The sequence below is a fragment of the Chiloscyllium punctatum genome, chromosome 41 (assembly GCF_047496795.1).
Source record: "Chiloscyllium punctatum isolate Juve2018m chromosome 41, sChiPun1.3, whole genome shotgun sequence".
NCBI lineage: Eukaryota > Metazoa > Chordata > Chondrichthyes > Orectolobiformes > Hemiscylliidae > Chiloscyllium > Chiloscyllium punctatum.
The window spans coordinates 47,114,318-47,138,892 of NC_092779.1; the positions used below are offsets into that span (position 1 = coordinate 47,114,318).

The 24,575-nt window shown below is 41.9% G+C and overlaps 1 protein-coding gene across 8 annotated transcripts in view; it reads left to right on the plus strand.

The window, feature by feature from the left end:
• The window catches only part of LOC140465031 (F-actin-uncapping protein LRRC16A-like), a 470,304-nt gene extending 458,836 nt beyond the window's left edge, over window positions 1-11,468 (plus strand). For all 8 annotated transcript variants that reach the window (XM_072560843.1, XM_072560842.1, XM_072560840.1 and 5 more), the window contains one exon: window positions 10,238-11,468. In XM_072560843.1, the coding sequence (XP_072416944.1) occupies window positions 10,238-10,446 (209 nt within the window). In that variant the 3' untranslated portion in view covers window positions 10,447-11,468. The remainder of the gene's footprint in view (window positions 1-10,237) is intronic.
• Window positions 11,469-24,575: the final 13,107 nt, after the last annotated feature.

Sequence of the window (24,575 nt, forward strand, 5' to 3'; positions counted from 1 at the left end):
CCTGCCTTATTTCCCAAGAGTAGGTCAAGTTTTGCACCTTCTCTAGTAGGTACATCCACATACTGAATCAGAAACTTTTCTTGTACACACTTAATAAATTCCTCTCCATCTGAACTCTTAACACTATGGCAGTCCCAGTCTATGTTTGGAAAGTTAAAATCCCCTACCATAACTACCCTATTATTCTTACAGATAGCTGAGATCTCCTTACAAGTTTGTTTCTCAATTTCCCTCTGATAATTAGGGGGTCTATAATAAAATCCCAATCAGGTGATCATCCCTTTCTTATTTCTCAGTTCCACCCAAATAACTTCCCTTGATGTATTTCTGGGAATATCCTCCCTAAGTACAGTTGTAATGTTATCCCTTATCAAAAACGCCACTCCCCCTCCTCCTTTGCTTCCCTTTCTGTCCTTCCTGTAGCATTTGTATCCTGGAACATTAAGCTGCCAGTCCTGCCCATCCCTGAGCCATGTTTCTGTAATTACTATGATATCCCAGTTCCATGTTCCTAACCATACCTGGAGTTCATCTGCTAGACAAGTATAAAGCATGGCAGGAAAATAGGACAGTGAAACAGAGCATAATGTTTCAATCTGATGTCTTCCCTCCAAATGGTGCGACAGTCAAGCCAAGGCTTAATATCCTGCCTAATTCTTCTCTTCCTGCAGTGATAGTTCAGCTGCAGCACCAACAGACATATCCCTTGCTGTCACTAGAGAGGATCCAGTTCTATCTGATTGTACATAATGATCCAGGAGACTGGACCTCGGTTATCATGGCTTCACGACGAATATGCAGTGTCTTGTTTTGTTCATGGAATTCCGAATCACAGAACCTTTATGGTTCAGAAGGAAGCCATTAGCCTGCTCTGTCTAGTTTGGCTCCCTGAACAATTTGACTTTAGTACAATGTCCAGCCTTTTCGCTGAATCATTACCATCATTTTGACTGAAATATCGAATCCCCTTGAATGCCTCGATTGAACCTGCCTCCACCATACTTCCAGGCAATCATTTCCAGAACACAACTATTGCTGGGTGGAAAAACAATTGTTACCTTGCAGATGCTTCTTTTGTCAAACTGTGCCTTTGGTTCTTGATCCCTTTGAGAGCAGGAATAGTTTCTCACAATCTACTCTGTCCAGATCCTTCAATATTTTGAAAATTTCTATCAAATCTCCTCTTGGCCTTCTTCTCCAAGGTAAACAGTCTTAACATCTCCAGTCTATCCTTATGACTGAAGTTAAGCAGCCCTAGAATCATTCTTTTCAGGCATAAGCCCTTCATCAACAATGGTTTTCCTGATGTTGATTCTCCTGCTCCTTGGATGCTGCCTGACCAGCTGTGCTTTTCCAGCACCACACTCTTGACTCTGATCTCCAACATCTGCAGTCCTCACTTTCTCCTAGAATCATTCCTGTCAACCTATTTTGCACTCTCTCCATTGGATTCCCACCTTCCTATAGTGTGGTGCCCAGAACAGTATGCAATACTGCAGCTCAGGTTTAGATTAGATTAGGTTCCCTACAGCGTGGAAACAAGGCCTTTGGCCCAACAAGTCCATTCCGACCCTCTGAAGAGTGACCCACCCTGACTCATTTCCCTACTTTTACCCCTAACACCTATGACCAATTCACTTGAACTGCATATCCTTTTGGAATGTGGAAGGAATCAGGAGCAGCCTGAGGAAACCCTCTCGGACGAAGGGGGAATGTGCAAACTCCACACAGTTGCCCGAGGCCGGAATTGAACCTGGATCCCTGGCACTGTGAGGCAGCACTGCTAACTACTGAGCCACCGTGATGCCTCAGTTTAACCAGTATCTTCTACAAGTTCATTTCTGCTTAAAAGATAGGTTGGTCACAGTTAGAATATTGTATGTTGTTCTGGAATCATGTTATAGAAGTAATGTTATTGCGATGACCAGGGAGCATAGATTTAAAGTTAGGGGCAGAAGGTTTAGAGAGGATGTAAGGATTTTTGTTTACACAGACAGTGGTGGGAATCTGGAATTCACTACCTGTAAGGATGGTAGAGACAGTGAACCTCTTAACGGTAAAGAAATATTTAGATGCGTACTTGAAATACCAGGGCAAATAAGACTGAGTTAACTGCTGAAAGATGAGATTAGAATAGTTAAATGGGTGTTTTTGACTGGGGCAGACTCGATGGGCTGAAGAACCTTTTCCAGTGCAGTAGACCTCTATGATTCTTGTAGTCTGAGCCACTATGAATTCCAGCTTACTGTACACTTTATTAACTGCTCTGTCCTGCCACTTTTAATTATTTATGCACACATACTCCCAGGTCTCCCTGCTCTGGCATACCCTTTAAAAGTGTACCCTTAATTTTTTACTGGCTCTCCATATTTTTTGTGCCAGTGTAAATCAGTGTATCTTTTTCCACATGGAACTTCACCTGAACCTATTCACCCGAACCTATTCACCCATTCCACCAAGCTGTCAATGCAGTTGAAGTTCTACACTAGTCTCCTCTCAGTTTCCAATTCCCTCCTCCAAAGTTTTCTGTCATCTACAAACTTGAAATTGGTCACTGGGGCACTCCACTATGAACTTGGTTCTAGCCTGAAAAATACTCATTAATCATTACTCCCTGTTTTCGGTCCTTCAGCCAGTATTGTTTCCAAGTTGCAAAAATTCCTTTTATTCCATGCCTATACCTTTCCTCAAGTGTATTGTGTGACATTCTATTGAATACATTCTGGAAGTCCATGTACACCACATCAACAAGCTTCCCCTTATCAGTCCTCTCTGTTACGCCTTAAGAAAAAGCTCCAAGTTAATTAGATATAATTTTCCCTTAACAAATTAGTGCTGACTCTTTCAAATTAACCCACATTTATTCCATGTGACTATGAATTCCTGAGTAATTATTTCTAAAATTTTCTCCACCACAAAGGTTTAACTGGTCAACCTGTAATTACTGGGCTTCTCTTTACAACCTTTTTTTGGTGAAGAGCATGATGTTTGCAATTCTTCATACCTCTGCATGACACTCAAACAGAAGATTGAAAGACTATTGACTGTGTCTCTATGATTTCCACTTTCTCCAATATCTTTGGATGCACTTTATCAACTTCAAGGACTGAAAGCTTTAAACTTTTCTAATGACTGAGTTTCCTCCTGTACCACCACGGCTGAGTAGCACCTGTTTTGTAGGAGAGAGACAAAGTATTAATTTAACACCTCAACCATGCTTCTTGACTCCATGTGTAAATCCTTCACTGCTGATGTGCATAAAGAACACTTTGGGATATACAAAGTTATAAATCACACAACACTAAATTATAGTCCAACAAGTTTATTTGGGAGCACTAGCCATCGGAGCACTGCTCCTTGGACAACCACCTGATTGGTGGGAATCTGGAACTCACTGCCTATAAAGATGGTGTTGGAAGAGAACCTCTCAACGTTAGTCCAACAGGTTTATTTAGAAGCACTACCTTTCAGAGGGGCAAATCATGACTTTAGGATATATCTGACATTTTTTATCAAACCTCTGTTTCTCTTATTTGCTTTTTTACCTCTCTTCAATAGTTTCTGTATTCAATTTGGCTCTCATTTGTATTTACTACTAGGAATATGTCATAAGCACACTTTCCTCCTTATTTTCTATCTACCTCCTTTGCCATCCAGGGAGCTGTGGATTTGTTTGTCCTGTCTTTCCCTTTCAAGGGAATATAACTTGACTGTGCCTGATCAATCCTTGCTTTGAAGGTAATCCATTCCTCCGCTACTTGCTTGTCCCACCAAACATTGGTCCTAGACTGTCTGCCCAGCCTCATTCTATCCTATTGAAGCCAGCTCTCCACCAATTGATTACTTCAAATCTGATATAACCAATGTCATTGCCATTCTTATCCCAAACCTTCTGATAAGGGGATCACTGTCCCTGAAATGTTCCCATCCTGTCACTTGATCTGCATGGCCCATTACATTCCCAAGATTGAGAATTCTAGCAGGGCTTGCTTTCTTGTTGGACGTGTACCTCAAAGAAATTCTCCTCATCCAAATCCAAATCCCTTTGCTGCCTCTTAAACTACCACTATCCCGATTTGCATGTGTATAATTAAATTCTCCCAATTCAATCACGGGAAAGCAGAAGCAGCAATTTCTGAAAATACACAACAGATCTTTCAGCATTTTAACAAAGAAAGGATCTAAGTTAGAATTCTGCATATCAATCCTTCATCCAAGAACTTCCATTTAAAATAAATCTGACCAAAATACTACATAGCCATTTTTGTTTCAGGTGCTTTGTGTTTCCAGTATTTACAGTTTAAAGTGGGTGCACGTATTGTGATTAATATTGTTTATAATTTCATTGTTCCTTCACTACACCTTTATTGAGCTTTTAATTTGCTTCAAATCCTTGCTGCATTATTTTTGTGGTATGAGAATTAACCTCCAGCACAACTTACCAACGCATTCTACCATCCATAGAAAGCAGGTTCATACCATGGCATTTTACTGTCTCTCATCTTCTCAAGTTTATCGAATAGAAGCTGAAAAAATCTGGTGTAGGTGGAATGAGATGTTCATGGAAATATTTGAAGCTACTGCCTCATCCACCAGCTTTTGATTAAAGGTGGCAATGATTTGGAAGTACATGTCTGGTCCGGCCCTTTTGTTAAAGATTGGTCATGTGTAGATGTGAGCCTAAGAAGAGAAAGGTAATTTCTTGAGCTAGAGAGTGGTGGTCCTGTGGAATTCATTGCCATAGAGCACAGTGGAAGCCGGGACGTTCAATGTCTTCAAGTCAGCGATTGATAAATTCTTCTTCTCACAAGGAATTAAGGACTATGGGGAGAGTGGAGATAAGTGGTGTTGAAATGCCCATCAGCCATTATTAAATGGTGGCATGGACTCAGTGGGCTGAATGGCCTTACTGCACTCCTATGTCTTTTGGGCTTAAATCTCATTTGAATTACATAACCTCATTTTTTTTTTCTAGCTATTATAAACCATACGTCAACCAACAGTTACAGAATTACCAGCTTATAGAGTTCTCCCCACTAAGTCTGAAAACATGTCCAGATTTAATGATTTGGGCACCATGTCCATCCATTATACATTACGATACAATACAGCAAATGAACAGGCCCTTCGGCCCACCAAGCATACGCCGATTCCCAGTCCTTACTTAGATCTGCTACTTATTGCCCATGTGCAATATCTATTCCTCTGTTCATCTCATGTTCATGTGTCTATCAAGATCAAGATACAGCTGAAACCCTACTAACGTAACTGCTTCCACCACCTCCACTGCATCCCAGATACCCACTACCGTCTTTATTAAAACATTTCCTTGCACTTATCCCCTAAACTTTCCCCTCTCACCTTGTACCTGTGACCTCTTTGCATTTGACCTTTCTATCCTAGGAAAAAGCCTTGACCATCCATCTTATCTATGCCTCTCATAATTTTGTAGACCTTTATCAGGTTGCCCTGCAGCCTCCGTCTTTCCAGTGAAAGTAATCAGAGTTCATCCAACCTCTCCTCATAACAAAAACCCTGCTGGCACCTTCCTGGTAAACCTTCTCTGAGCTGAAAATGTGTTGCTGGAAAAGTGCAGCAGGTCAGGCAGCATCCAAGGAGCAGGAGAATCGACGTTTTGGGAATGAGCCCTTCTTCAGGAAAGCAAGGAAAACTTCTCTGAACCCTTTTCAAAGCTTAAACATCCTCCTAGTAGTGTGGTGACCAGAACAGCGCACAGTATTTAGACAGCAGGACAGGCATGTTCCTGTGAAAATTAAGGACAGGTGTGGCAGGATTCTGGACCCTTGGATGACAGGAGAGGTTATCAGCTTGGTCAAAAAAAAGGTAGCATACCTCAGGTCTAAGCAACTAAAAACAGACAAAGTGGCCTAACTAAAGCTTTGTACAACTGTAACATAACCTGCCAACTTTTATATCCGATGCCCTGGCCAATGAAAGCAAGCGTGCTGTATGCCGCCTTGACTACCTTATTCATCTGTGTTGACACTTTCAAGGATCTATGGGTCTGTATACCCAGATCCTGCTGTATGTCAATGCTCGTAAGGTTTCTGCCATTTATTGTATAATTCACACCTGAATTTGATTTCCAAAATGCATCACTTCACATTTGTCCAGATTAAACTCGAACTGCCATTTCTTTGCAAATATCTGCAATCTATCTATATTCCACTGTATCGTTTGTTTAATATCTGTAATGCCACCAATTTTTGTGTCATCCACAAACTTACTAATCAGATCACCTACATTTTCTTCCAGATCATAATATATATATATATTACAAACAACGAGGATCCCAGCACTGATCCCTGCAGAGCATCACTAGTTACTGATCTCCATTCCGAAACTCCACTCTTTCCACCACTATTTTAGTCTCTCTGACCAAGCCAGTTTTGTATCTACCTCACCAACTCACCCCAGATCCCTCAAGACCGTGGGCGGCACGGTGGCACAGTGGTTAGCACTGCTGCCTCACAGCGCCTGAGACCCGGGTTCAATTCCTGCCTCAGGCGACTGACTGTGTGGAGTTTGCACGTTCTCCCCGTGTCTGCGTGGGTTTCCTCCGGGTGCTCCGGTTTCCTCCCACAGTCCAAAGATGTGCAGGCCAGGTGAATTGGCCATGCTAAATTGCCCATAGTGTTAGGTAAGGGGTAAATGTAGATGTAGGGGTATGGGTGGGTTACGCTTCGGCGGGGCGGTGTGGACTTGTTGGGCCGAAGGGCCTGTTTTCACACTGTAAGTAATCTAATCTAATCTAATCTAATCTAATCTAAAAAACCTATCTTCTGTACCAGCCTGCCATGAGATACCTTATCAAATGTTACTGAAGTCCATGCAGATAATATCCACTGCCCTTCCCTCATCAATCATTCTTGTCACCTCTTGAAAAAACTCAATCAAGTTGGTGAGACACAACACAACCTTCCCACACAAACCCATGCTGCTAATCATTAATAAGTCAATTTTTTTCCAAATGTGAATAAATCCTGTCTCAGTATCTTCTCCAACAGATTCCCCACCACTGACGTCAGACTCGCTGGTGTGTAATTACCTGGATTAGCTCTGTTTCTCTTCTTAAACAAAAGAACAACATTGGCCAATCTCCAGTCCTCTGAAACCTCACCTCGCGCCAAGTAGAATGCAAAGATATCTGCTAAGTCCCCAGCTATTTCCTTAGTTACCTCCCACAGGATCCTGGGATTGATCCCGTCTGGCCCTCGGAGTTGTCTATGTTAATGTATTTCAAGACATCCAACGCTTCCTCCTTCATTATATTGACCTGCCCGAAAGTGTTCATATACTTTTCCCAAATCTCAATATCCCTCTCTTCAGTCAATACTGATGTAAAGACTCATTAAGGATTTCACCCATTTCCTCTGGTTCCACCCGTAACCTCCCTCCTTTATTTTTGAGTGGGCCTACCCTTTCCCTATCCTCTTGCTTCTAATGTATGGATAAAATGCCTTGGGATTCTCCTTAACCCTGCTGGCCAAGGACATTTCCTAGCACCTTTTAGCCCTCTTAACATTCCATCTGTGCTCCTTCCTACTTTCTCGATATATTTCAAGGACTTTGTCTGTTTTTAGTTGCCTAGACCTGAGGTATGCTACCTTTTTTTTGACCAAGCTGATAACCTCTCCTGTCATCTAAGGGTCCAGAATCCTGCCACACCTGTCCTTAATTTTCACAGGAACATGCCTGTCCTGCTGTCTAATCAACTGGTCCTTAACAGATGTGGATTTACTCTCAAACGGCCACTCCCAATCAGCGTTCTCCTATTCTTGCTTAATTCGGTTATAGTTGACCTTCCCCTAACTTAAAAACACCATCTGAGGTCTATTCGTATCCTTATCCATAAGTATACAAAAACTTATGGAATTATGGTCACTATTCTCAAAATGTTCATCCACTGAAACTTTGATAATCTGACTGGGCTCATTTCCCAATATGAGGTCTAGTAGGGCCCCCCTCCCTCAATGAACTATCCACATGACTGCTTCAAAACACCCTCCAAGACAAGTCACCATTGTGATTGCCCCCTCCCTATTCCTGAGCTCTACCCATAATGCCTCACTGCAAGATCCCTCCAAGGTGTCCTTCCTCAATGCAGCTGTGATATGCTCCCTAACCAGTATTGTAACTCACTTACCTCTTTTGCTTTCTCCTCTATCTTGCCTAAAACATCAATATCCCAGAACATTAAGCTGCCAATCCTGTCCCTCTTTCAACCATGTCCTGATGGTAGCAACATCATCATAATTGCATGCTTTAATCCAGGCTCTAAGTTCATCTATTTTACCTGTTAAACTACTTGCATTGAAGTGAAGTACAGTCGAAGCCTCCAGTTCTACTGAACCCAGCAACATCTCCCTGATTGCTCCTCTCCTTTGCTATATTTGCCTTAGACTCAAGCTTGCTCATTCATTAGGTTTCTCTATTTATTGACCTGCTCTCATTCCCACCCTGCTACCATACTAGTTTAAACACTTCCAGGTGGCACTATCACACCTCCTTGTCAGGATGTTAGTCCACTTGCACTTTAGGTGGAAGCTGTCCTTTTTGTGCAGGTCCCACATTCCCTGTAAGACATCCCAATGGTCCACGTTTTTGAAGCCCTCCCCCTTCTCTAGCTTTTTAGCCACATGTTTAATTTTACTCTGTTTCTGTTCATAGCCTCAGTGGCATATGACACGGGAAATATTCCTGAGATTGCTACCCTAGAGGTCCTGCTTTTTATTTTACTACCAAACTCCCAGAATTGTCATTTCAGGACCCTGTCACTCTTCCTAGCTATGTCATTTGGACAATGATTTCTGTCTGTTTACCCTCCTGTTTCAGGATGTCCTGTACCCACTCAGACATCCATGACCCTGGTTCCAGGGAGGCAACATACCATCCCAGAGTCTTTTTCGCAGCCACAGAATCGCTTACCTGTTACCCAGGGGCTATCAAATCTCCAATTACTATTGCTCTGCTATGCTTTGTCCCTCCCCTCTGTACAGAGCCAGCTGTGGTGCCAGTGCTCTAGCTGCTGATGTCACCTGATGGGCCAACCTCCTCATCAGTATCCCAAATGGAAAATTAGTTTGATAGGAGGACAGCCGCAGGGATTCCTGCACTGACTGCTTGTCCTGTCTAACAGTCACCCATCTATCATTTTGGACTTTGGGGTTGTGACTATGTTTCTACCATTTCTGTCGATGACGCTCTGCAGCATTTGTGTGCTCTTTGTTATCTCCAACTGCAGTTTAAGCTGATCCATTCATTAGGTGAGCAGCTGAAGCTGGGTATACTTGCTGCTGATTTAATTGCTGTCAGCACCCATGACCTGAGCATACTTCGCAGTTGGAACACACAACCCCACCAACTGACATGGCTAACCCTCTACTGGCTGTTAGTTTGCAAGTTTAATTTTAATTAGCTACCTAAAAAGCATCATTATTACTTTCAAACATAGCCTCCCACCTCCCCCCCCACCCCCACCCCCACCCCCACCCCCACCCCCAACTTACTATCTGAACTCACTGAACTCGCCAAAAGATGAATTAACCGTACTCACTCTGTAATGAAGTAAGATTCCTTCACCTGGAGCACCAAGGGGATTGGGCTACATCCCCACCTGTACTTTACTCCTTCCCCCACCCCTACCTTTTCTCCAGCATGTATTCCAACCTTTTCCTAGCTACAATCAATTCTGAAGAAGGGTCACTAGACTCAAAATGTTAATTCTGCTTTCTTTCCACAGGTGCTGCCTGACCTGCTGGGTTTTTTCGGCAATTTCTTATTTTGTTAATGAATTTTTGTCGCAGGATCTTCAAATGAACATTAGTTTTGTTTAGGTTATATCTGAAGAAATGTGCTGGTATTTGTGTTAAGCTGATTTGTATTCCATGTATGCTGTAGATATTTCTAAGTTTGAATTCTAGCCTGCTGGATTGAACTGGTGAACTTTTCAGCATTTCAACTTCACCCACTGAGTGGTGTTTTTATTTTCCCATTGCACAGTGAGACAAAAATGGATTTCAAAACTTAAGTTGCTTCAGGACTAGGTGTGATAATAATCTTAGTCATTCAAACTTTCAGTGTAAAATTTAGTTTTCTGAACATGTTCTGATGCACTCATTGTCATTTCATGTACCGATTTTGTCAGCTATTTTATGTTTTTTTTGGATGCGCTTCACTGCAATATTTTCTTCTTCTTTCTTTTAAAAATTACCAGTACGCCAAAGCTCTGTGTCAGAAACAAGTTCCAGGCAAAGTCCACGCTCTGAGGATGGCAAACCAGGCCGGTTTTCAGAAGATCAAGAATTGCGGGGAAAGGAGAAGATGCCCAAGAGAGAGCGACAGCATTCAAAAGTGGAGGGAAAGAATGGCAGCAAGTCCAGTGATTCTGGAGAGGAAGGAGACAAAGACTACATATTTGTATAGAGGCTTTTGGATTGGGAGGTTGCGCAGCACAAGAGCACACAGTGATATGAATAATCAGGGTGTAAAGATGATCTGAGATGTTTCTACTCACCAGCCAGCCATCAAATTAAAACTTATCAAAACTGGAAAATGGCATTTAGATTCCTGCTTTGAAAGCAATCTTTTTTCTTAAAAGAAAGGCTTGGTTCTTTAAAAGATTGTTTGTTTGTTTGTTTGTTTGTTTATTACATTTATTTGCTGCATGCGTAATATTTTTCTCTTATCCCTGTGGTTCCTATCTTTTCCTTCTTCATTCTTCCCTGCTTCCCACCTCTGACAAATTGACATTCCTTTTTATTTTTAAATTTTGCTCCCATACGTGCAAATGTTGGCAGTTTTTCTCATATATCGGATTTCTGTTAACCAGCTGCCATGGGAAGACATGCCTTGTACAAAGACATCATAAACCAAGCAACCAAACTGGAATCTTTTTAAGGGCAGCTTCTGTACAATGAACAGCAAGCTTATGGATGTACTCCTGTGTGCTTATTTGTGTGTCAGATGTGCATGCAAGATATAATCCTGTATGCATTTGAGTAAAATAATGATACTAACTGAGCACAGTAAAGGCATAAATTTGTATAATTTATTATAAATAAAAGAGGAGCTTGGGTAGGTGTTTGTAATCATCTAACAGGGCATATTTTAGCCTCCAGGTGTACAGATACTCCATTTCAGATTATTAAATCTGTTTTCACAAACATTGCCATAAGCACAATGAGCAAGAATATGTGGGGATGGTGGGTCCATCATGTGGGGTGTAATGTTTAGCAGTTTCATGCTAATGGACTGTTGGAACTGGGAAGTTTATTTTTTATGTTAATCATTAGGCTAACTGATGATCTGTTTATCTACTTGCTTTTACATCTGAAATTATCTAATCATTATGCCTTCCAGTGGCATATATTGCTCTCTGTAAGTTAGTTCAGTGTAGAGGGGATTTCTTTCTGTATATATTTGTACCAATAAAGAGAATGATTCTACTATTCTGTTGCCTTTGTATTGTAAAGAAAGTGATTATGGACACAGCTTTCAATTATAATGAACACAATGCAGTCAGGGAATTAAACAAGAAGCTATAGGAATGATATTTGTTCACTTTGAGATTAATATTGAAATTAATTGTGACTAATCTATGTATGTTATCCTTCATGTGTATTGTGGTTCAGGATAATTTTGCACTGATAATTTTGTATTTCTTGCCATCTAAAATCTACATCCCCACAATATTTGTTTTTGTGGATTGTGGGTTCAAAAGTTAGAAATAATTTCAGTCGAGGTAAAATAAAATTGAAATTTACTCATTCAGTTAAGCAGATAATCACTGATACCACAGCCAGAAGTAATCAACATTGTTATTAAACTATTTCTGGATGAAGAGAATTAGATTTACAACGCAAATAGAGATCATTTACTCTCTGTCTCCACATTGATTTATTTGGTTCCATTGCAACAGCAATGATTCGGTGTTGACTTTATTGCGTATTTTAATGCTACTTTAAAGTAGCAATGTGTACCATCCAGAAAATGCACCCCCAGCAGCTTACCAAGGCTGAAGTCAAGCTAATGACCTCGACACCATGAAGACTACCTATGCATTGGTTGATCATCAGCTAGAACGTCCCCCTCCAAAACATATATCAAGCAATCCGACTTGAAATGACATCACCATTCCTTGGATGCTGCAGAGTGAAAATTCTGGAACGCCTTCCCTAACAGAGTTACCCACATCGCAGGCTAGAACAGTTTAAGAGGCATCTTACTACCATCCTTTTGAGAATACTAATGGATGGACAACCAATGCTGCTCTTACAGACAACGCACAAACTTGGTGCATTTATTTTAATGACTGGTTTAGAGCTTCTCATGGTGTTAAAAAGCAAAGGAGTGTTAATTAACTATTAGCTGTGGCCGAATGTTAATTTGCTTCATATTTTCTATACCTATTATTGTTAATATAACGTGTTCATTTAAGTCTAGCATAGCCAGCTTCCAGGAATCAACTCTTGCAGTAAAGTAGTAGAATTTAAGGCAAGGTTTACTGAAGAACTGGAATTTCAGCCTTGAGTCAGTGTTGGTAGTCTTGCTGAAGTCAAAAGGTCATGGGTTCAAGCTCCACTCCAAATATTTGAGAACGTGTCTGGTTTGACATTGAAGTGCTCACGGGTTGGAGTTGCTATTCTTAATGAGATGTTGAACTGAAGATTAATCAGGTTGGCTGTGGGAAAAAAAACTCTACACAGTTCTGAAAAGTGCAAGATCAAGTATTTTCTGGTGTCTTGACTAATATTCATACTTGAATCAAAACCACTGCCTTGTCCTTAATTTATCTCCCCATTGTTTGTGGGACATTACTGTGGAGATAACCTGCTATGTTTACTTGTATTTCAACAGTGAATGTATTTCAGGAGTACTTGAGTATTGGAGTGCTTTGGGATTACCTGATAAGACACTGTATAAATACACATTCTTTCACTGTACAGAGAAAATGTCAGACCAACAGTTCATCCATATCCTACGATCAGAAGTAACAAAATAACCATATTCAATATTTGGTGAAATTAAAACAGAATGATGAATTTAGTTGAGCAAGGGAAAATTTGTTCATTAGTTCAGTCAGGCAGAACTGAACACTGTTGAGGATGTCAACAGTGCGATCTGGTCTGGGTTTCTTTCTTTGTCACAAGCTGGTTTTGAAACTAATTACAGAAAGCATCTATAATTTCATTTTCTACACACACTCTAATTGAATAGCTTATACCAAAATATTAGATTCACTGTATGTAAAATAAAACCTCTTCATGGTCTGTACTAGGTCTTGTTTCAATATAAAGTATTTTCAATCCACTCACAGAACATCAAACGTTACAGCGCAGTACAGGCCCTTCGGCCCTCGATGTTGTGCTGACCTATGAAACCAATCTAAAGCCCATCTAACCTACCCTATTCCATTATTATTCATATGCTTATCCAATGACCATTTAAATGCTCTTAATGTTGGCAAGAGCAACTCCTGTTGCAGGCAGGGGATTCCACACCCTTACTACTCTCTGAGTAAAGAACCTACCTTTGACATCTGTCCTATATCTACCACCCCTCAATTTAAAGCTGTGTCCCCTTGTGCTAGCCATCACCGTGCGAGAAAAAGGTTCTCACTGCCTACTCTATCTAATCCTCTGATCATCTTGTATGCCTCTATTAAGTCACCTCTTAACCTTCTCTTTAACAAAAACAGCTTCAAGTCTCTTAACCTTTCCTCTATACCAGGCAACATACTGGCAAATCTCCTCTGCACCCTTCCCAATGCTCGCACATCCTTCCTATAATGCAGTGACCAAACTTCCCAACTGTGGCAGAATGAGAGTTTTGTACAGCTACAACATGACCTTATGACTGAAACTCAATCCCTCTGACAATAAAAGCTAACACAACGTATGCTGCCTTAACAACCTTATCAACCTGGGTGGCAATTTTCAGGGACACAGATCTATCTGCTCACCTACGCTACCAAGAGCATTACCATTAGCCCAGCACTCTGTATTGCTGTTGCTCCTTCCAAAGTAAATTACCTCAGACTTTTCGAAATTAAACTCAATTTGCCACCTCTCAGCCAGCTCTGCAGCTTATCTGTGTCCCTCTGTAACCTGCAACATCCTTCTGCACTGTCCACACCTCTACTGACTTTAGGTTCATCCGTAAATTTATTAACCCATCCTTCTATGCCCTCATCCAGGTCACTCCAAAATAACAGACAGTAGTAGCGCTACACCACTATTAACTGAACTCCAGGATAAACATTTTCCATCAACCACCACCCTCTGTCGTCATAAAGCTAGGAAATGTGTGATCCGAAACGCGAAATCACCCTGAATTCCATGCCTCCCTATTTTCTGCAATAGCCTATTGTGGGAATGTTTTACTGAAATCCATATACACCACATCAACTGCTTTACCATCATCCACCTGTTTGGTCACCTTCTCAAACAACTCAATAAGGTTTGTGAGGCACAAACTACCCTTCACAAAACCATGTTGACTATCCCTAATCAAATTATTCATTTCTGGATTATTATAAATCTATCTCTTATAGTCTTTTCCAAAACTTTGCCCACAACAGAAGTAAGGCTCACTGGTCTATAATTACCATGGTTGTCTCCACTCGCCTCCTTGAACAGAAATGGCTGAGGATGATGTGATGTATCCAGAGGTGGGTGGTGTTTAAGGTGAGGACCAGGGGGTTCTGTTATTATTACGGGACAGAATTGTGGGTAGTAGATGAGATGCACTGGAGGAAAGAGCTGACCATAACAAGCACAGACACCCACTGGTCCTCACCTTCCACCCCACCACCCTCTGGATACATGGCATCATTCTCAGCCACCTACAAACAGACCCAACTACCAGAGATATATTTCCCTCCCCACCCCTATCTGTGTTCTGTAGAGACCATTCCCTCCACCATCCCACCCTCCCCTCCCAGGACCTTCCCCATCACTGCAGGAATTGCAAAACCTGTGCCCACAGCTCTCCCCCACCTCAGTCTGTGGCCCCCGAGGAGCATTCCACATGCATCAGAGTTTTACTTGCACCTCCACACATGTCTTTTACTGTATCTGTGCTCCTGATGCGGCCTTCTCTACAGTGGGGAGACAGGACGCATACTTGCAGAGCAATTCAGAGAACATTTCCAGGACAAGCACAAAGCAGCCCACCTCCCTGTGGCTCAACACTTTAACTCCCCCTCTGCCAAAGACATGCAGGTCCTCGGCCTCCTCCATCATCAAACCCTAACTACCCAACTCCTGAAGGAAGAACACCTCATCTTCCGCCTTGGGCCCCTCCAACCACATGGGATTAATGTGGATTTCACCAGTTTCCTCATTCCCCCCACCTTATCCAATATCCAATCTTCCAACTTGGCAGTGCCCTTTTGACCTGTCCTATTTGTCCATCTTCCTTCCCACCTATCCGCTCCACCCTCCTCTCTGATTATCAACATTACCCCCCCCCCCCCCTTGATGAACAATACTGTCCTTGACTAACAATGTCACATTTCCCGCTCTTTTACCAGCTTCCCTCTTCATACTGAAACATCTAAACCCCGGAACCTGTAACAACCATTTCCGTCCCTGCTCAATCCATGTCCCCGAAATGGACATAACATCGAAGTCCCAGGTACCAACCCATGTTCCAAGTCCACCCACCTTATTCCAGATGCTCCTGGTGTTGAAGTAGTCACACTTAAAATCACCTTCCTGCCTGCCGGTACACTCCTGTGACTTTGCAACCTTATTCATGACCTCATTATTCTCAAACTCCTGTACCTTAGAGCTACAATTCAGGTTCCCATCCACCTGCTGAATTAGTTTAAACCCACCCCAAGAGCATTAGCACATCTCTCTCTCTCAGGGTATTGGTACCCCTCTGGTTTAGGTGTAGACCATCCAGTTTGTAATGGTCCCACCTACCCCAGAATGAGCTCCAATTATCCACTCACTTCACAGTAGTGATAAACATCAACAACAACACAGATGTGTAACTGTCTTGTCTAGCCATGATCCCAAGACAATCTTAATGTTACATCCTGTGTTATTTTGACTAAAGTAGGATACAAATGCTACAGGAAGGATTGAAAGGGAGGCAAGAGAGGAGGGGTGTGGCATTTTTGATAAGGAATAGCATTACAGCTGTGCTGAGGGAGGATATTCCCAGAAATGCATCCAGGGAAGTTATTTGGGTGGAACGGAGAAATAAGAAAGGGATGATCACCTTATTGGGATTGTCTTATAGACCCCCCAATAGTCAGAGGGAAATTGAGAAACAAACTTGTAAGGAGATCTCAGCTACCTGTAAGAATAATAGGGTGGTAATGGTAGGGGATTTTAACATCGACTGGGACTGCCATAGTGTTAAAGGTTTAGATCGAGAGGAATTTCTTAAGTGTGTACAAGACAATTTTCTTATTCAGTATGTGGATGTACCTATTAGAGAAGGTGCAAAACTTGACCTACTCTTGGGAGATAAGGCAGGGCAGGTGACTGAGGTATCAGTGGGGGAGCACTTTGGGGCCAGCGACCATAATTCTATTAGTTTTAAAATAGTGATGGAAAAGGATAGACCAGATCTAACAGTTGAAGTTCGAAATTGGAGAAAGGCCAATTTTGACGGTACTAGGCAAGAACTTTCGAAAGCTGATTGGAGGCAGATGTTCGCAGGTAAAGGGACGGCTGGAAAATGGGAAGCCTTCAGAAATGAGATAACAAGAATCCAGAGAAAGTACGTTCCTGTTAGGGTGAAATGGAAGGCTGGTAGGTATAGGGAATGCTGGACGACTAAAGAAATTGAGGGTTGAATTAAGAAAAAGAAGGAAGCATATGTCAGGTACAGACAAGATAGATCAAGTGAATCCTTAGAAGAGTATAAAGAAAGTAGGGGTACACTTAAGAGGAAAATCAGGAGGGCAAAATGGGGACATGAGATAGCTTTGGATATATAGAATTAAGGAGAATCCAAAGGGTTTTACAAATATATTAAGGACAAAAGGGTAACTAGGGAGAGAATAGGGCCCCTCAAAGATCAGCATGGTGGCATTTGTGTGGAGCCTCAGAAAATTGGGGAGATAGTAAATGAATATTTTGCATCAGTATTTACTGTGGAAAAGGATATGGAAGATACAGAATATAGGGAAATAGATGGTGACATCTTGCAAAATGTCCATATTACAGAGGAGGAAGTGCTGGATGTCTTGAAATGCATAAAAGGTGGATAAATCCCCAGGACCTGGTCAGGTGTACCCGAGAACTCTGTGGGAAGCTAGAGAAGTGATTGCTGGGCCTCTTGCTGAGATATTTGTATCATCGATAGTCACAGGTGAGGTGCCGGAAGACTGGAGGTTGGAAAACATGGTGCCACTGTTTAAGAAGGGCGGTAAAGACAAGCCAGGGAATATAGACCGATGAGCCTGACCTCAGTGGTGGGGAAGTTGTTGGAGGGAATCCTGAGGGACAGGATGTACATGTATTTGGAAAGGCAAGGACTGATTCGGGATAGTCAACATGGCTTTGTGTGTGGGAAATCATGTCTCACAAACTTGATTGAGTTTTTTGAAGAAGTAACAAAGAAGATTGATGAGGGAGGAGTAGTAGATGTGATCTATATGGACTTCAGTAAGGCGTTCGACAAGGTTCCCCATGGGAGACTGACTAGCAAGCTCAGATCTCATGGAATACAGGAAGAACTAGCCATTTGGATATAGAACTGGCTCAAAAGGTAGAAGGTGGTGGAGGGTTGTTTTTCAGACTGTGACCAGTGGAGTGCCACAAGGATCGGTGCTGGGCTCTCTACTTTTTGTCATTTACCTAAATGATTTGGATGTGAGCATTATGGTGCAGTTAGTAAGTTTGCAGATGACACCAAAATTGGAGGTGTAGTGGACAGCAAAGAGGGTTACCTCAGATTACAACAGGATCTGGACCTGATGGGCCAATGGGCTGAGAAGTGGTAGATGGAGTTTAATTCAGATAAATGCGAGGTGCTGCATTTTGGGAAAGCAAATCTTAGCAGGATTTATGCACTTAATGGTAAGGTCCTAGGGAGTGTTGCTGAACAAAGAGACCTTGGAGTGCAGGTTCATAGCTCCTTGAAAGTGGAATCGCAGGTAGATAGGATAGTGAAGAAGGCGATTGGTATGCTTTCCTTTATTGGTCTGAGTATTGAGTACAGGAGTTGGGAGGTCATGTTGTGGCTATACAGGACATTGGTTAGGCCACTGTTGGAATATTGAATGCAATTCTGGTCTCCTTCCTATCGGAAAGATGTTATGAAACTTGATAGGGTTCAGAAAAGATTTACAAGGATGTTGCCAGGGTTGGCGGATTTGAGCTGCAGGGAGAAACTGAACAGGCTGGGGCTGTTTTCCCTGGAGCATCGGAGGCTGAGGGGTGACCTTATAGAGGTTTACAAAATTATGAGGGGCATGGATAGGATAAATAGACAACGTCTTTTCCCTGGGGTGGAGGAGTCCAGAACTAGAGGGCATAGGTTTAGGGTGAGAGGGGAAAGATATAAAAGAGACCAAAGGGGTAACTATTTCACGCAGAGGGTGGTATGTGTATGGAATGAGCTGCCAGAGGATGTGGTGGAGGCTGGTACAATTGCAACATTTAAGAGGCATTTGAATGGGTATATGAATAGGAAGGGTTTGGAGGGATATGGACTGGGTGCTGGCAGGTGGAACTAGATTGAGTTGAGATATCTGGTTGGCATGGACGGGTTGGACCGAAGGGTCTGTTTCCATGCTGTATATCTCTATGACTCTAAGTCATCGTTACTTAGTTTTGTTTTAAATAATAGCTTTTTGTGTATTTATGGTTAGTTTTCATATGCCATTTAAAGTGCTTGCTTGGTTATTTATCATGGAATTAATTCCATGTTACAGTTCTTTCCTGTTAAGTGGTACTTTGCTGCTCTTTCATGAGGATGAAATGTAAGCCAGTCAAATGTAAGGGGATAAGTATAAATGTGTGTTTGGCACAGGTGGTCTATAATATGGAGGTCTCCGTGATCTGGGGAACAGTTAAATGAACATGGGAAAATGAATTGGAAAGGATCATCTGGTCCACTAAACTGGTCCCACCTTGGTTTGGTGCAATTTGCACTCAGCATGTCATAAATCCGCCCCCCCCCTCCCCAAAAAAGATCAATTTATGAAAAATCACCCAGGAAATCCCTCTGATTCCTGTATTAGGTCTCTGACTTCAGAAGTCTTCCAGAAACTCCTCTAGCTTGCTTCTGAATGTTTGCACTATAATTTGAGTCTGGTTCGATAAAGTATACTGATGTCACCTCAGTCCCTTCCTCTATAACCGAACTCATGACACCTTGTGGTCGAAGACATTCCCTTTGTTATTCTAAAGAGCTTAATTATATCCTGTCAAAATCTTTGTTTTTCAGAAGTAGAATTTCTTGATCGGTTTCTAACAGTTACATCAATCAAGTAACCCTCTTCTGAATCTTTGAAGGGTTTTAATTCCCTGGTATGTGAGCAGGCCAAACTGGATACCAGCTAGAGTAGAAGAAAGTAAAACTACAGATGCTGGAGATCAGAGTCGAAAAGTGTGGTGCTAGAATAGAACAGGCGGTCAGGCAGCATCCAAGGAATAGGCGAGTTGATGTTTCGAGCATAAGCCCTTCATGATGAATGTTGACTCTCCTGCAGCTAGACTACAGCCTTATACAATGAAATGATCTTATTTCCCTTCTATTTAATTACACCTAACTGTACTCCCTAATATTATATTCACTTTCACAAGGCTAGTTGTGGGCCCTCCGTGCATCATGATCTATTATCTATTTTTATCAGTATCAATGTCCTGGTATTTTTCATATTAATGGAATTTTGTTTGCAAAGAAATTAAGTGAGAATTTTGTTGCTGTTTTGGTGTTTGAATTGCATTAATACACTGTTGGAAAGTAAGTAGATAGCTTTACATCCCATGCAAATGTAATATGGAAAATTATAAATCAGTTCAGTGTGTCTACCCTGTACTTAGTCATAGGAAACAGAGTGCAATGGTGGATGGATGCTTTTCAGAATGGAGGGTAGTGGCAAGTGGTGTTCCACAAGGATCAGTGCTGGGACCTATTGTTCATGTTCTACATAAATGATTTGGAGGAAAATGTAGTTGGTCTAATTCATAAGCTTGCAGATGATACAAAGGTTGGGGTGCTGTGGATAGTGAGGAGGATTGTCAGAGGATACAGCAAGAAAGAGATCAGTTGGAGGCATGGGCAGAAAAATGGAAGATGGAGTTTAATCTGGACAAATGTGAGGTGACGTATTTTGGAAGGTCAAGTACAGGTAGAAATTATTTATTGAATGGCTGAACCTTTAGGAGTATTGATATGCAGAGGGATCTGGGTGTGCAAGTCCACAGATCACCAAAGGTGGCAGCGCAGGTAAGATAAGGTAATGGAGATAAACTTGCCTTCATTGGAAGGGGTACTGAGTATAAGGATAGGCAAACTATGCTGCAGTTTTATAGATATTTAATTTGGCCATACTTGGAATATTGTGTGTTGTTCTGGTGACCACACTGCCAGAAGGATGTGGATGCTTTGCAGAGGATACGGAAAAGGTTTAGCAGGATGTTGTCTGGGATGGGGGATTTTAGCTGTGAAGAAAGGATGGATAGACTGGGTTTGTTTTCACTGGAATGCAACAGGTTGAGGGGTGACTTGTTAGAAGTTCATAAGCTTGTGAATGGCTTGGATAGAGTGGAAAGCATGAGGCTTTTCCCAGGATGGAGGGGTAAACTATGAGGGGTCACAGGTTTAAGGTGTGTGTGGGGGGGGGGGTGGGGGAGGGGTGGAGTTTAAAAGAGATATACGAGGCAAGTTTTTCACAAAAAGGTTGGTGCGTGCCTGGAACATGCAGCCGTGGGTGGTGGTGGTAGCGGACATAATAGCAGCACTCAAGAAACACTTGGACGAATACTTGATTCGGAAGGGAATAGAGAAATATGGATCCCTTAAGTCAGGACAGTTTTAATATGGAAGAGCAAAATGTGTCTGTGCAGGCTTGGAGCGCCAAAGGGCCTGTTTCAATGCTGTATTGTTCTTTGTTCTTTGTATTAATTTGGTGCAACTGAGCATAAAGCAATGAGCCCATTTGGATCCAGCCACCAGCAAACCTTATGGAAGAATCAAAGAAATGAGAAAACTCAAAAAGAAAAACTAGTGAGGATATCTGAGAAATTATCTTCCAACTCCCCAAGGTAATCAAAACAAATTCCAAGCAATCAGCGACCCATGGTCACACAACATTCAATATGTCGCCTATCTCTTATATTCAGTGATCTCCTCAGGCTAATAAATCTTCCAGCACTTGTATAAACCCTTGCAGTTTACCTGAAAGAACTAGTAATTTAATCCAAAGTTCGATGACCTTTGATATTAGATGACCTGATATCTAACTTTGTTCAGTGTTTACATCATTTATTCTTATGTTCCCTGCCCAGCACAAACTTTGTGTCCAGATGGACAGAAAGTGCTCCTCCCATTGAAGGTATTTTCTAATACAACAACTCTCTGCTTCTGAAGGCTGCTTTTCTAACTAGGTTTGTTTAAAATTGATGTTCATCTCATGGCTCTCCAAAGCTTCTGTGACTCCCACCATGTAAGAATATTCTTATGTATTGGAATTTACCAGTAATGCAATGAAAAACACAATGTGCTTCTGCTGGAATTAAGAGGCGCTGATAATTAAAACACAAAATGGACCTTGACCCTTGATCCTTTTCAGACTCGTAGCTGCACCAAAGAATGAGGAAATTACCCATCATAGAACAGGACATACATGTCATAGAGTCATAGAGATGTACAGCATGGAAACAGACCATTCGGTCCAACCTGTCCATGCTGACCAGATGCCCCAACCCAATCTAGTCCCACCTGCCAGCACCCGGCCCATATCCCTCCAAACCCTTCCTATTTCATATACCCAACCAGATGCCTTTTAAATGCTGTAGTTGTATCACCCTCCACCACTTCCTCTATGCAGCTCACCCTATACACGCACCACCCTCTACATGAAAAAGTTGCCCCATAGGTCTCTTTTACATCTTTCCCCTCTCATCCTAAATCTCTAGTTCTGGACTCCCCCACCCCAGGGAAAAGACCTGGTCTATTTATCCTATCTATGCTCCTCGTGATTTTATAAATCTCTTTGAAGTCATCCCTCAGCCTCCAACATTCCAGGGAAAACAGCCTCAGCCTATTCAGACTCTCCCTATAGCTCAAATTCTTCAATCCTGGCAACATCCTTGTAAACTTTTTCTGAACCCTTGCAAGTTTCACAACATCTTTCTGATAGGAAGGAGACCAGAATTGCACACAATATTCCAACAGTGGCCTAACCAATGTCCTGTACAGCCGCAACATGACCTCCCAACTCCTGTACTCAATAGTCTGACCAATAAAGGAAAGCATACCAAACTCCTTCTTCACGATCCTATCTACCTGCGACTCCACTTTCGAGGAGCTATGAACCTGCACTCCAAGGTCTCTTTGTTCAGCAACACTCCCTGGGACCTTACCATTAAGTGTATAAGTCCTGCTAAGATTTGCTTTCCCAAAATGCAGCACTTCGCATTTATCTAAATTAAATTCCATGTGTCACTTCTCAGTCTATTGGCCCATCTGGTCCAGATCCTGTTGTAATCTGAGGTAATCTTCACTGTCCTCTATGCCTCCAATTTTGGTGTCACTTGCAAACTTACTAACTATACCTCTTAGGTTCACATCCAAATCATTTATATAAATGATGAAAAGCAGTGGACCTAGCACTGATCCTTGTGGCACTCCACTGGTCACATGCCTCCAGTCTGAAAAGCAACCCTCCACCATCATCCTCTGTCTTCTACCTTCAAGCCAGTTCTGTATCCAAATGGCTAGTTCTCCCTGTATTCCTTGTGTCGTCCTTGTGTAAAAGGCAATCCCTTACCCTTCGTGCCAAAAATCATACTTTGCAAATGCTCGGCTTGTTAATTGACCATCCGTTTCAATGACAAAGTGCTACACCCACAAGAATAATCTGCATTATTCCACAGGCTGCTGCATTAGAATAAGTAGGTGATGCAAGCTGTGTTGCAAGGGAGTTTAAAGTACACTTAGAACAGATCACATACTGCATGTTGAAGGTGAACAGAAATTTGTCCTCCAGAAAATTTAAATGAAAGACAAAACTGCTTTCAATCTAAAACTTGTAACATTTGTTAGTGAAAAATGGCTGTGAGAACTGAAGATTGACCAATCTACCCTGAAGAGGATGCGCGGGATTAAATGCACCATGAGAACAGGACCAGCTATTGGTCTGACCTTGAAAAGCATATACCAGATGGATCCACAAACAAAAATCAGAATGGTTATGTCAGCACCAGAAATCCATTGTGTGTACAGCCAATGAAATGGACTTCAGACCAACAGCTGGTTGGTGTAGCTGCTTTATGGAACAAAACAGTCTTGTGGCAGAAGATCAGCAGTGCTGTCAGCTGAGTCAATAAAACTCAATTATAAAACCCATTGCATCGTGGCAAATACACTATTCACATCAGCAAACTGAATAAAATGCTTATGAAGTCTGAAACACCTTGCAGCTAAGCTGTAGTGAGGAAAGGTTCAAAAACATATCTAGTGAAAATGATAGAACATGAGAAGTTAAGATCCATGGTGGTACCAGCTGCATGACCCACAAAACAAAATTAAATCGTACAATTTTCAAATGTACAATCATCCTGATCATCAGGTTTTCTACAGGGGGTTTTTATGTGTGATAAGGATGGAGACAAAGTTAGGGATCATTGATGTTTCCTGGTGTCCTATATGAAGAATTAAGTTTATCAGTGTGAGAAATGTTCAGATACTTTATATAACTGATGAGATTGAGAGGTGCGTGTGATAAATAACATCTACGTTGCTGACAGACTAGGGTTGAAGTTGTAGTTCAACCTTTGGATGCTTACTTCAACAAGTCATTCAAGAATTAACAAGCAATCACCATCTCCAACAAGAGCGATTTCAGCAATCTTCCCTTGATATGCAATGGCATTGCCATCATTGAATCTCTTATTATCAACATCTGATGGGTTACCATTGACCAGAAACTGAACTGGACCAACCATATAAATACTGTGGCTACAAGAGAAGAGCAAAGGCTGGGAAATGTGCAGTACGTAATTCACCTGCTTCCTCAAACTTGTCAACCATCTATAAGTCAAAAGGGTGATGGAATATTCTCTATTTGCCTGGATGAGTGCAGCTTCCGCAACACCCAAAGAGCTGGATGTCATCCAGGAGAAAGCAACCCTTTTGATCATACCACCTAAAACCTTCAGCATTTTCTCCCTCCCTCACCACATTATTGCAGCAGTGTGTACCAGCTAGAAGAGGTACTGCGACTACTCACCAGAAAGCCTTTGACAACACCTTCCAAATCTATGACCTGTACAGAAGATTAAGGGAAACAGAACACTGCGACCTGCAAGTTCTTCTCCAAACTATAAAGATGTTTGTTCTCTACACGACAATAAAAT